Source organism: Aristolochia californica, unplaced genomic scaffold (genome assembly GCF_029961685.1).
Source record: "Aristolochia californica isolate CCGP_79_NKW_82.1479 unplaced genomic scaffold, dmAriCali1.0.hap1 SCAF_4, whole genome shotgun sequence".
NCBI lineage: Eukaryota > Viridiplantae > Streptophyta > Magnoliopsida > Piperales > Aristolochiaceae > Aristolochia > Aristolochia californica.
This window is the reverse complement of record NW_027182103.1, coordinates 42,694,995-42,708,425: the sequence shown is the minus strand read 5'-3', so window position 1 is coordinate 42,708,425 and position 13,431 is coordinate 42,694,995. Positions and strand designations below refer to the sequence as shown.

Sequence of the window (13,431 nt, the reverse complement as noted above, 5' to 3'; positions counted from 1 at the left end):
GAATGTAACAGCATTGGAGCAGAAATAGGAAAAGAGAAATTCAAAACATAAGAGAAACAGAGGAGAGACAAGAATCCAGTCAACACTGTGCAGGTAAAAATCTTTAATATAGAAAGTACAACTGCAGTTTGCATTTTTGTTTTCTGTTAGAATGATTTTTCAGAAAACAGTACAAAATTGACAAAATTTAAAGGCACAAAAGCAGTGAGCATTTTATTGGTATTGTCTAGTTTATGAAGAAGGTAAAAACAGAAAGAAGAAATGTTAGAACTTGAAACTCTTACAAGCTTTTCAATGGCCACATAACTCGAAGAAAGAAGCCTTGCCAATGAGTTCTTCTTCAGCTCTCTGTTAGGAACAGAATTAAGGATTATTGTTATTGCACTAACTACTTCTTCATCTTCCTCTAAAGGGTGAAGCCTTCTATCCAATCCCTGCAGTAACAGTGGATAATTCCCAGCCAGTTAGCGAAGAATGTAAAGAGTATAAAGCATAAATAGATGCATTATTTATGTTCAGCTGCTGCACTGGTGCTGTACACATGGTGCAATCAGATAAAAACACATGCTTCTTTTCAGCATATTATACTGTTGTCAACTGTAGACCTTCGTATACTGTGTATATGCACAAGGATATTTAAATCTCCCTTTCTTCTAATGTCACAAGTAGTGCTGAAAAGCTTTTCTTCATCCTCATATGAAGCCAAAAGATGCAACAGAATCTTTATCATGGTCCATAATATCATCCAACACTATAGAGACACTTGAGCCAGCGGATATTGTAGAAAATTCATGATGCAACCTCAAGAAATTTTCTGCAGGTCATTATTCATCTTTTAAGGAATTACCAATTTGAAAAGGAAAATATACGGAATGTAGTCACGGAGTTTTTTTCATAATGTCAAAGCAAGATGACAGCTACAACTCAGAAATCCAGATAAACCCCCAAAAACTCCATGACAAAGGTTCACAGTTGCAACCAGTATTTAACAGGGATGATCGTGCAACAACCTGCAATGGGTTTTCTTAGCTCAATCATATCCCTGCCTCTCAAGGTTGCCTGCTCAGCTAAAGCCACAGGCAAAAAGATGGAACAAGAACACCAAATATTGAGGCAGCTTATTTTCACTGTTATTATAAATTAAAAAATTTATACAGAGCATCTATAGGTAGTGGATAACAAGCTTAGTGTTTCTTTTTTTAAAGAAATTCAGTGGATTTTTTATGCATAAAAACAAAGAGTGTTGAATGGATAAAGGGAGTACCTCTCCGATCCAGATTAAGATTTCCAGATTTGAAGCTTCATGGACCATCACAGAAGCATCTTCACAAAGCTTTCTCAAGGCTGATGAACAACAGCAAGCACACATGGGTTGTGTAATACCTGAAGCAAGGAAAAGTCTGAAAACAGAGCCATCAGACACAAAAAAAAAAAACTGTATCAGATAAGAATAGATAAAATACAAGATGAAAATTTATGCTTGTTCATTTATAAGCTGATTCGCAGAACAGTATGAAAGTAAAGCACAAAAGCTTCATCATGATGATATAAAATAGAAGAGAAACAAACCAGATCCTTACAGTAAAGGTCTAATATTACTCGGATAAGCAGATATCCACTTAGAATAAGAACCCACAACATCAGCAACAGATCTATATACCTGATATCCAATCAACAGCCAAAGAGTGCCAATAATGAAAACGTATATCAAACATCTCTGAGGTAGAAATTTGTTTATATATAAGGAAAAAACCATCAAAAGCAAAACTCTACTAATAAACCATTACTTCTTGACAGGCAATTTAAACATTTTTCTTAAGAAAACTGTTAATCCAATCAAAGGACAGACCAACAGCACTTCGTACAGCTGAGAAGAATTGAATATCAGGTGTCCCATATTAACGGAGTGGACCTTGTACAAGATGAAGGCAAAATATAGTACTTTCAATAAGAAAAAAAAAGGTTAAATTTAGGAATGCATAAGCCTAAGCAACATGCCCATCCTCCATCACATATTCACTACTTTTTATTTAGAGAGAAGATAGGGAAAAAAACCAAGAACAGCATTTGGTATTGCAGCTAGTCTTTTTTGCCATGTAGAGAGAGAGAGAGAGAGAGAGAAAACAGCCAGAACAAGACCAATGACACAAACCGAATCTGAGAAATGCATGTAGCACTCACTTACAAAGCACATGAAGCCTCTCATCTCCTCTGGTGGTCTACTAGAGAGTATAGTCACTAACTGCATAATCAGTGAGAAATCAAAAGGATGACTATCCTGTAGAATTTGTTCGGCCACCTGATACATGAGTCATGCACAAAATCAAGGTGGTCACAAATGAAGACCTGGGAGAAACATCAAATTTGAAACAAAACCATTCATCAATTATCAAGGACAATTAACCTGGTTGGCGAAATATCTCATAGTTTACTGTTCACACTAGTGTGCCATGCATTTATAAAGAACTTCCACTAAAAGTCCGCAAGGTTTTAAGTCCCACTATTACATTCAAATAGGATGGCCTATTATACAATACCAAACAAACACACTAAAGATAAAAAGGTTTTCTTTAAAGGAATACAAATGCAGAAAATTCACAGAGAGTTTGGACAAAAATTGATTTGAAGTGCATCATCAATAGTTAAGATGTTAATTTTTGTGAAAGAGTGAAACTGAGAGATTTGTGTGAGAGTCTGAGAGAAAGGGAAGGAAAAAGAAAACAAAAATACTCAAAATAGCCATGGACAAAATTACTAACCTTTTACATTATTCAACAACAGTGAAAGATTTTTTTTGAAAATATTACTATATTAGTCAATTAGTCAAATATTTTTCTGAAAAAAGTAGTCAAATATCTCTATCACTATTTTCTTTAAGTAGACGTTTTCCTCAGTTTCTCCAAAAAACCTTTCATTTCTTTTTATTGGCCTCAAAATCAAACTTTGACAGGGAAACAGGTTGCTTCAGCTGCATCTCTCACCTCACTTTCTCATTTTGTTTCTTCTCATGGATGTGATATTTCAAAAACTAAGCACATGTTGATGAAGACAACATCTTTGATCTGAGGGCAATGGAACAAAGGCCATACAAATTGGGATCTTATTATAGATATCAATTAGCTGGCAGGCCTGAATAGAAAATATACTTCATTGACACAGATTTAGAATGATGGCCATATTGTTAGCTAGACAATTCAGAGATAACTCTTCATGTTGCATGCTGTTCTGGTGGATTCAGCTTTAGCGATGCATCCTGTCCAACAATCTGGCTAGAAAGCTGCACTTGATTGGAGTTGAAATACTGTTCCCAGCTGAAAAAGGAGGAGCTTCCAAGAGCAATCCAAAAGTTTGGGCCAGTCTAAAAAAAAGGATCAGACAGCACCCAGGTAATTCGGTGTAGCTTTCCACCATTCTCCTGCCTTCCAGAGCACACTGCCACAGCAATGTGGCCACAAGATCACTATTAATCAACTTCATAGTTTTGATCCCTAAAACTCCCATCTTTTGTAAGATTAGGTTTTATTATTATTATTATGATTTTTTTGGAGACAAGGGTATCTACTGTTTACCATTTTATTTGAATCTATCACTGGTCCCTCTCCAACTTCTAGCCTTCCATTTTCTTGAGAGTCGTTAAGGGAAGGAAGGAAGAAATGAAAGACAGCGTCATGAAGCTAGCAAAAGAAAATTTTATAGTTGTTACTCAGATGGTAGAAAGAAACTCTCAAAAATTGTTGGTTCAGGTACAACCAGCCTGACATTAAGTCTTAGGGCCTCTTAGGGCACTTGGAAAGTTGGAGTGGAACGTGAATTCTACTCACTTTCGTTTTAGTGTGCGCGAAAAATTGGAGTACAATTCACTACACAAGGAAAGAAGATCACCTCCTTCCCCGATGGAATCTGAAATTCCACCTCTCACAAGTGGAATCCACTTTCCATTGAATGATTCCATATCCCCCTTTTGACACGGAAAGTTGATGCTGGGGAAGATCTTCCCTACCCTCTGTCTCGTCTTCTTCGGTTTTCCTAGGGAGAAAGCCTACCATAATGGCAGCAGGAGGCTTTTCCTTTTTTTTTCTTTTTTTAAATTAATAATTAAACAATATAAAAACAAATTGGTCTCAAATTACATATAATCTTTATTAACTTAAAAACGTGTTTGATTAGTCATCATTTTTAGTCATATTAATTAAATAAAATGAGTACAGATTTAAGTCAAAATTATATTAAATTCAAATTATGTTATATAATAACAATTTATTTTATAATTTTATAATTAATTTGATTTTTAGTTTTTTATAAAATTTAAATTCAAGTAATCACATTAAAAATTATTTTATAATTTAGACACTTGCCCAATAGTTGCATAAGTTTTCATTTTCTTCAAATTATCTCATCCTAAATCCATTTAATAAATTAATTCTATAACACTTTCCATGAGGTTACACTAACACAAAAAATACGTTCCATTACACTTTCTATTCACTCTCTTTCTCTAGGTGATCTACAGCCCCCCCCCCCCTCACAAACAAGGCTCCTTGACATGTAACTCGAATTAAGTGGAAAATCATGTAGAGGTTATTGTCCAAGTAATATTTCTGTACAAACCCACCAAGGACCATTATACCATTTTTTTTTTAAATGATCATTATACCATATTATTACTTCCAGTGTTGTCCATCAAAGTATAAAAAGATCTAAATGAAACATCCAAAATCTTTTAGATGAAAATTTCAAAAATAAAAAGAATAATGACACCTATACGAGTCAAGCAATAAAAGGAATACTTCGACCCCTATTGAGATGCTAAAGAAAGACATCCAACTCAAAGCTCAAGCTTAGCTTGGAGAGACCGAACCCTAGTTCATATACTAGGTCATTAGTCACTTCACTACTAATGTGGCACAATTCTAAACATTCCCCCTCTCATGTAGCCTTTCTTTATTTTTTGATTTTTTATGCTGATTTTTATTAAGACAAAAGCTCAAAAGAGCAATTTACAAGGGAGGGAAGCCTTCCCAAACAATGAGAGATTGCTGGGAAGTTCCGAATTTTGCCAATTTATCAACCAAAGAGTTGATTGATCTAGGAATGAGATTCCAATTACAATCAATAGAAGATACAATGTCAGCAATACTGTTAAGCACCTAGCCAATACTACCCAAAAGACCGGCATGTTAGGAGCGGAAGACATAGGTACTTAACCCAGGACCATAACATCACACCCACCGTCGCGAGACCGACGCCCACGACGGCCTACATTGGAGACGGCACACTCTAGCGACGGCCCTAAGGTGCAGGAACACACTCAGGTCGCCCCTTCCGCTTATAGTGATGGCCCATGGTGCGGGAACACACTCTGGTCACCCCCTCTGCCCAGGGCTACACACCTCCACACGCCGCTTGCAACTCACGGGAATCGAACCCGCGACGAAGCGCTAGCTCTGATACCAAATGTTAAGCACCTAGCCAATACTACCCAAAAGACCGGCCTGTCAGGAGCAAAGACATAGATACTTAACCCAGGACCATAACAAATACTATCTATGATGGACCAGTGACGCCAAGGGGGGGAGTTGTCTTTCTTTATGACACTCCAAAAACAGAAAGTTTTGAAAGGCCTGACTTGAAGTCCATTGCACCTACTCTGAAACCCTGAATAAGGCACCCAGGCAAAGTTCACGAGTAGATTCCATACCCTTGACCATTCCGTAGACTAATGACCCCAAAAGCATGTATAGCTGGCTCCATGGGTAAAGCATGTTTATCTGAATTTATCATTGGCTCCCCGACTCCTTGTCATTGGGTGTCACCAAAAGATCTTATTGGCCTGAAAATCATTCCCACTTCCCATTTGTTGTGTTTCCTTCCTTGGTCTTTGTTAAGTATTTTCCTCTCATTTTGCATTTTGTAGATTTATGGCTTAACGAAATCTAGTTGTTTGTTGTTCAAAAATTGTCTTCCAGTCCACTACTTTGGATATGCTCAATCAATATAGCTCATGGCTTGTATCAAGATTGGAGTCATCTTGGAGATAACTATTGCAAGATTGCAGCCTAAAGTTGGTGGCAAGGAAGGGGGACAAAATCTTCATACCATATCTACAAGTAAAGATGCATCGGGCAGTCATAAGAAAATGAAGCATAAAACATTTGTTGAGTTAGGGTAAAAAAAGAGTTCGCACAACCACAGCAATCAGTTGATCCATTCTGTAGGGACTCATTGCACCACCATCCACCATCAAGAGCTGAAGAATCTATTCGTGCTATCTGTCACACTCCTTGACAAAAACTCTAAGAAGATCAGGTCCAGCAAGCTGCTAGAGAACACTCACGAATTGCGATAGCAAGATAACATTACTGTCCTCAAATCTTATAGGAATAACATAATGGAAGTCCATTTCAAAAAATAAAATAAAATACTCGAAGAAAGCAGAGATTACAGCCTTACTTGTTGGGATCAGTATTTTGAAAACCTTTAGATGGTCATCTTAAGACTGACAGAGATTAAATGATCTCATATAAAAATGGTGTTAAACCCTGTTATGGTTATTCACATTTTTTAAGAGATCCATAAATTCTTGAGATGCCTCAGAATTTTATTGGCTATATTCTGCAAACCAACTAGTGATCTCTCTTGCTAGAATGACGTCAAGAGCCACATCCTTTATTTATAGCAGCTCCATAACTTCTATTTCCTTGCCTGTTTGATGTAATTCTTTGGCCTTTTCCTCTCTTTGGCTGATTGATGTATTTCTTTGCCACCTGCTCTCCTTTTCTTCTCTTGTTGCTTTTGGGAAATGAATACTGGTTCTTGAAATTCCACTCATTTTCTATTAGAATATGTTACATTCAGAAAAATATAGCATTATGAAACTTTGGTTGATAATTATCGATAAGTCAGAAACAAATGGGACCCATTAAGCTAATTATAACAAGTACAAAATAGGCCAAACTTGAGGAAAACATTTATAGTGTGCAGTGCACAGTATCTGACAATATCATTCGAAAAAATAAATAAATAAAGATAGAAAAAAATTAAAAAAAATAAAAAGTACACAGTATTAACTTTTACAGTAAGACCATATATCACCAAAAACCACAATACTGAAGATTTGTGCTCACCATATTAAGCGCAAACATACGAGTCTCCACCTCCTTCCAAGAAATTGGCAGATCTACTGAAGCCCATCGACCACCAAAAAGCTGCAATCAATTTATACATATATAGGGTAATGTTGTTTGAAAGCCTTCATTATTCCCCGAAGAATGCAATATTTTCATAATGTACTAAAGAATCCATAACATTTAGAACTAAAACAAAGAAAAATATATAAGGCATCAATAGGGCAAAACAGAAAAAGGACAAGCAGTTAAGACCTTCATATCCACCTGCCTACAGAATCATCGAAAGATGCTATCAAGTAACTTGGAGATGCTCAAAATCAAAGTTTTTATTAAAGTACTCCAAACATCAAGACCCATTTCCCTTGTGCAAATAGCCAAAATTATGATAACTCTCAACAAATCACAAAAGTATTTCCTATGAGAAATTTTGCAGGAGAGAAGTGTTAGAGAGATCAGGGTTGTGAAACCCCTCTCACCTATTTATAATTTAAATAATATTCAAAATTACATCCATGTCATTACAACCGTAAACCCTAGGAATCTACATTCTACTACAAAACAATTCCCCAGAAATAACAAAAAACTAAATTAACTTGAAATAATGATTTCTAACACTATATTGTCACTTAGCCAACGCTCAAGCAAAAAAGGGTGTTTCCCTCCAACATCTTGTTGTGGAGGAAATGTCTTTCTAGCTAGCAAGGTTTGTAACTTCTCTACTTTTGTAATACATTCTCACATTTCTCTAAAAAAAACACTATATTGTCACATATGAACAGAAAACCATCTCTTCGTGTCCAATGAGGAGAGTAGTCTTGTCCCTAAGAACCCATTCTCACTAGGGTCATCAAAAAGTGAGATCTAAGCAAAGTAAAAACATATCTCGACATCATGTTTGATCATAATAAATAGCAGATTGGTTCACCTTCTGGACAAAAATAGCAGATCCTAGAAGCTGACAGATATATACAAAAAGCTCCTCCAAATTTATCCTGAAATGAGTAAGACCATCAGGTATGTCAACTGCTCCACCCTCATCATCAAAAGTAGATTCATCCACCTGCAAAAGGCAACAACAAAATAGATATTAGACGCATGTTCAGCTGACTAATATAAGCACAGTAATGCCACCTCTCAACAATAGTAACTTCCACAAATTTCTTCAATTTTACACACTTAAATGTAGTTTTATACCAAGTTTTTACACTCAAGCCAGTAAAAAATTATCACATGTGCTAAAAATGGATCACATAACCATTTAATACATTTCCCTTTTCAAGCTATTTTATATCGAAAGATGCACATGAAGTTGGTGTTGCTGATGTACCAGCATAGTATTCTACCTGATGAAGGGAGCAACCATTTTGTCAAAACCAGTTAAAGATCATTAAGAACAAATATGCTGAGGTAAAAAGCACAAAGTTAATTGGATGGTATAAACACAATCCGTATTGGGGTGAAAGTTTTGTGTGATAAAACTTTCAAATAATTGTACTGCAAGATTTTTCGTCCCAAAGTTTCTAGGTGAAGTTAGGAGGTCTCTGCCAACTAATAAGCATAGGATAGTTTTTTAAACACATACTAACATAGAACTATTCTCCCACACATAACAACTCTCATTTCAAATAACTTGTTTAACATGTAAAGCATGTAAGACAGACGGGGTTTTTTTTACCCACAACACTCCCGCTCACATCCAGCCTAAATGGACAGCCTGGTTCAAGATGTCAAGGACATAATACCTCAGACAATAAAGAAACACAAAACACAATAATGGAATTAGGTTCTGTCATTCCATGTTAAAGTTGGGCAAACTTCATTTCAAAATGACTTGGCCAAAGTTTGGAGGCCTCCACCGACTTAACAAACATAGGATCTTTTAAAACCAAAACAATGCAGGACTATTCTGCCCACACACAACAACTTGCACTTCAAATATCTAACCTAAGACACAGAGCACTTGCAACTATAGACTGGGGGATTATCCACCCACCAACACAACCCTTAGCTAAGATATACAGCACAAACCTTTTTTTTTTTTTTTGAATGTCAATTACACATACATACATGGGTTGCCCCAATGCGATTTAAATCCAAGACTTCCTACCAATGTGACCATCGAGTCAAAGGCCGAATGTACATCATTACGAATCAATAAATATTAGAGCCTTAACTTCTAAATCACTGTTATACATCAGACATTAAACTTCTGAATGTTTGTGATACAGCAAATTTACAACAGTTGAAAGAAGTTCAAAAGTTGGAAAGACCTATGTTGACTCTATATGTGCTAAGAACAGTACGTGGAGAAAATATAAGCTGATAAGTCAAGCCAGGAAGGATGACATTGCTTTTGGGACCTCCTGCTTCTGCAGGTGACGCTCGATGGCCTCCAAATGCTGTTCGACGCTCTAAATATCACTTCTCTGGTGATTCCGAGAGCAACAACAGTGAGGAGAGCTTGAACAATGGTCATGCGACCTGTGACAACGGCGGTGCCACCAACTAGACCACTGTTCACCGTCGGAGCCGGAGAAGACAACCCTGAGAACCACCTTTTCACTTCGGTTGTGACCCTCCGGAGTGTCGAAAATGTCCGTATGATAGTAAAAACAGGGGAACACCATGCCGTCATCATTTTTCCTCTATCGGCCAGAGCTTCTTTCCTCACAACCTTCTCAACAGCAACTGTTGAGGATATGAGGATGTCGCCTAGAACCAAAGAACTCTGGTCCGGATCCTGGCGATATTATTTTCGTACAATTTGCTTTGGGAACCATGTTGAATGCAAAATTTCACAACACTGGGGTACCACAATCATGGCATGTATCACTATCTTAGAAACAAGCAACTCCGACTTCGGCTGGAGTCAGCTAGCTCGCGCCATCCACCACTTTCTTCCACTCCCAACACCGTCCAGCACAAACCTTCCCCAACCAGACTACTCCCCTTTGTCCCCTTTGCTCCCAAGCCCAACAATCCAGAAAACTGCTTCCACTTGCCCTGCTCTTGACGCGGAAGACCCCCTGGCCCAGAAATCAGTTCCGATTCCTACTCCCCTCCCTTCATCCCCAGCTCCACAAAGCTCAAACCCTTCCCCCTTGGAACAAAATCATGACACCATTTCAATCCCTCCAAACCTGATTTGCCATGGTTTTGACCGCCTCCTTTGTGCTGCCTTGGTCTCCACCAGCACGCCACCGGCTGAGAACCAATTCATATCAGACTGGTTCCAATGCCACTAGCGCCTGGACTACATCCCCCTGGCATTATATCTCTTCCCGGACGAGTGGATAGTCACCTTCCACTCAATTGATGACCGCTAGATGGCAACTCGGCTTGCAATCTCTACCCCCATTGCTTCAGTCTGTGACTGGAGCCTCTCCTTGCATCACTAAGCCCTCAGTCAATGGATTCAGATTACGGGCCTTTCGCCTAAACTCTGGGAGAGCGGTGTATTCAGTCTCAGTGCCAACTGCTTTGGTACTTTGATCAGACTGGACAGAAGCATGGTTGAACGTCGGCAACTTGACCGAGCCAAGCTCTTCATCAACCCCAACCGCATTCACTCTGGGACGACTTTCCTGCGTCTTGACGCTGACCAGTCCCACCTCTGGCGTGGTATCACATTTTGGAGGACTTGTGGGAGATAGTTTATCTCACTGGCACCAACAATAGCAACCATGTACCTGGTCATCAGAGCATCCCCACCCCTTGCCACCGCCACGCCTCCGGACAGCCTTTTGCCCCTATGTCTCATACTACCTACCCGACCTTTCCCATCAGCACCTGACCCCCCACAGAGATCCTCACCACGACACTAACACCCCTACCCCCTACCTGGCATCGCATCGATACCAGGAACCCCCCCCCCCCCCCCCCCCCTTTGACACTTGGCCATCTCTTTTCCCTCCCTGTGGCTCCCCCACTTGGGATGGCTGCCAGCATCTCACACACCTACAGCAACCCCGATTCCCCCACCCCCGTTCCCACATAACCATCCCCATAGCCTCCTTTTCAACTAAAACCCTCCCCCCCCAGTGGCCCTCCCCGCCAGTCAGGGGAAATGATTCATGGAGACCTTTGCTTTCCCCCGCCGGATGATAGAAACCGGCAGCTCTACATGGCTTGCAGAATGAGCGCCACCAGTGATAACATTTCGGGTGGCAAGACCACATCAAGAGTTTGCAGAGAAATCAAAAAATGATTATTCTTTCTTGGAATGTTCGTGGGATTTTATCCTCCAGAATGTGTGCTACTATTCGTAATTTTCTTTCCAGAAGTAACCCATCTATTGTAATCCTCCAAGAATCTAAATGTCAGAACCCTTCCAATTCCATTATGCATGACCTCTGGAGTTGTAATAATTTGGAATGGCTTGCCATCAAAGCTACTGGGTTTTCTGGTGGCCTTTTTCTCTTCTAGAACTCCTCCGCAATTGAAGTCTTAGATCACGTCACTAGCTCTTTCTCTATTGGAGTTAAGTTGCGTGACAGATGCACTAGTTTCACTTCGGGGCTTGCTAGCATTTATGGCCCTACCAGATACCGGGATCGTCGCTCTTTTTGGGATGAGATTTCAGGCCTTCTGCCTCTTTGGCCCATTCCTTGGCTCCTTGTTGGGGATTTCAATGCAACCCGTTTTTGTAACGAGAAGTCTCCCCACCTCCCGAACAACCTCAACCAAGAGGCAATTTACTAACTTTATCAGCATTCTGGAAGAAATCAACATCTCTGGCAAGACGTTTACTTGGTCCAATGGTTAGAGGCCTCCCATCCTTTCCAAGCTTGATCGATTCCTTGCCACTAGTGACTGGCTCAGACTTTATGGCAACATGTGGGTCAGTTTTGAGCCGTGCTAGCTCCGACCACTGGCCTATTAAGATTGATACCAAACTTGATAAATGGAAGCCTGCCCCTTTCAGGTTTGATAATTTTTGGCAGTTGGATAAGCACTTCACTGCCAACGTCGCCTCATGATGGGAAACCTTTAGGGACACTAACTATGACGGCTGGTCTCTCCACCACAGGTTGAAGCGTCTCAAAGTAAAGCTCAAATCATGGTCCTCAGAGCGTCGCCTTACTCATGCTGAGTTTTCTAACGCATCTCTCTTCAATGCAATTTTCAATCTATTCTGCACTCCGAAAGGGTTCAGTGGAAGCAAAAAGTCCGCTTCAAGTAGTTGGTCGAGGAGAATACTAACACAAGCTTCTTCCATGCCATCGCCTTGGCCCGCAGGAGGACTAACCGGGTCACCTCCTTGTTTATTGACAGCGAGGTTACCTTGGATAGGACCTCCCTTACTGGTGTTTTCTCAGTTTCTTTGCAGATCTTTATAAAGAGGAGCACCACCACCGGCCCAGGTTCTCCAGCCTTCACTTCTCCGATATTTCCCCAATTCTAGCGAGTTTCATCGAGCTTCCTTTCTCTAACTTGGAGGTTGAGGATGTTGTACTGAGACTCCCCCGGGATAAGGCCCTGGAGCCTGACGGATTCAGCGGGGAATTCTACAAGGCTTGCTGGCCCGTTGTGAGGTCGAACATCATTTCCATGATCCGAAGCTTCTATGATCGTGGAATCACCTTTAAGAGCGTTGGTGCTTCTCTTATTGCTCTAGTTCCTAAGAAAACTAGTGTGGAACGCCCTTAGGATTATCGACCGATTGGTCTCATTTCAAGTCCCTACAAGTTCATCGCCCGCATCTTGGCTCGTCGTCTCAAGGTTGTTCTACCTACCATCATCCACCAGGGCTAAAGTGCTTTTATCAAAGGTCGTGATATACTTGACTCAGCTATGGTCACGCATGAAATTGTGGATCTTTTTGCCAAGATGGGTCGGCCATGGTTTGTTCTTAAGTTGGACCTCGAGAAGGCTTTCGACCAAGTTAGGTCCCCCATGGACGACATTATGCAACGTATGGACTTCGGAGATGTTGGAAGATAAGATCAAGCCCAAACGACCAAGGAAGGCCCACAAGATGGCCCCAAGCCCATAAGAAATAGGACCACAATGATTACCAAGAGCTAGCATCCTTATCACATCAGTTGGAAGATCAAGAAGGACTCACAAAAGTATCTTTATCTTAGGGTCACGACCAAGAAGAGTTTTAGTTTAAGTTATATTTGTCTTTTATCAATATTGAGTTACCTAATTATGTTAGGACTTACCTTAAGTGTTAGAGTTTGGGTGTAATTGGGACAAGGGTAGTTTTATTGTAATTGGACTCTACTACCTTCCTCTATTATAAATAGAGGTTCATGTACTCAGATTACAACAAGTTATTGATGTCAATGAAGTATTTCAC

General features: G+C 39.8%; 1 protein-coding gene across 3 annotated transcripts in view; it reads right to left on the bottom strand.

Moving 5' to 3' along the window:
• The window catches only part of LOC137962371 (transportin MOS14), an 83,931-nt gene that overhangs the window by 28,441 nt on the left and 42,059 nt on the right, over positions 1–13,431 (bottom strand). For all 3 annotated transcript variants that reach the window (XM_068809194.1, XM_068809196.1, XM_068809195.1), the window contains exons 11-16: positions 8,053–8,187; positions 7,125–7,205; positions 2,186–2,299; positions 1,581–1,660; positions 1,265–1,400; positions 285–434 (exon numbers count right to left, since the gene is read on the bottom strand). In XM_068809194.1, the coding sequence (XP_068665295.1) occupies positions 285–434; positions 1,265–1,400; positions 1,581–1,660; positions 2,186–2,299; positions 7,125–7,205; positions 8,053–8,187 (696 nt within the window). The remainder of the gene's footprint in view (positions 1–284; positions 435–1,264; positions 1,401–1,580; positions 1,661–2,185; positions 2,300–7,124; positions 7,206–8,052; positions 8,188–13,431) is intronic.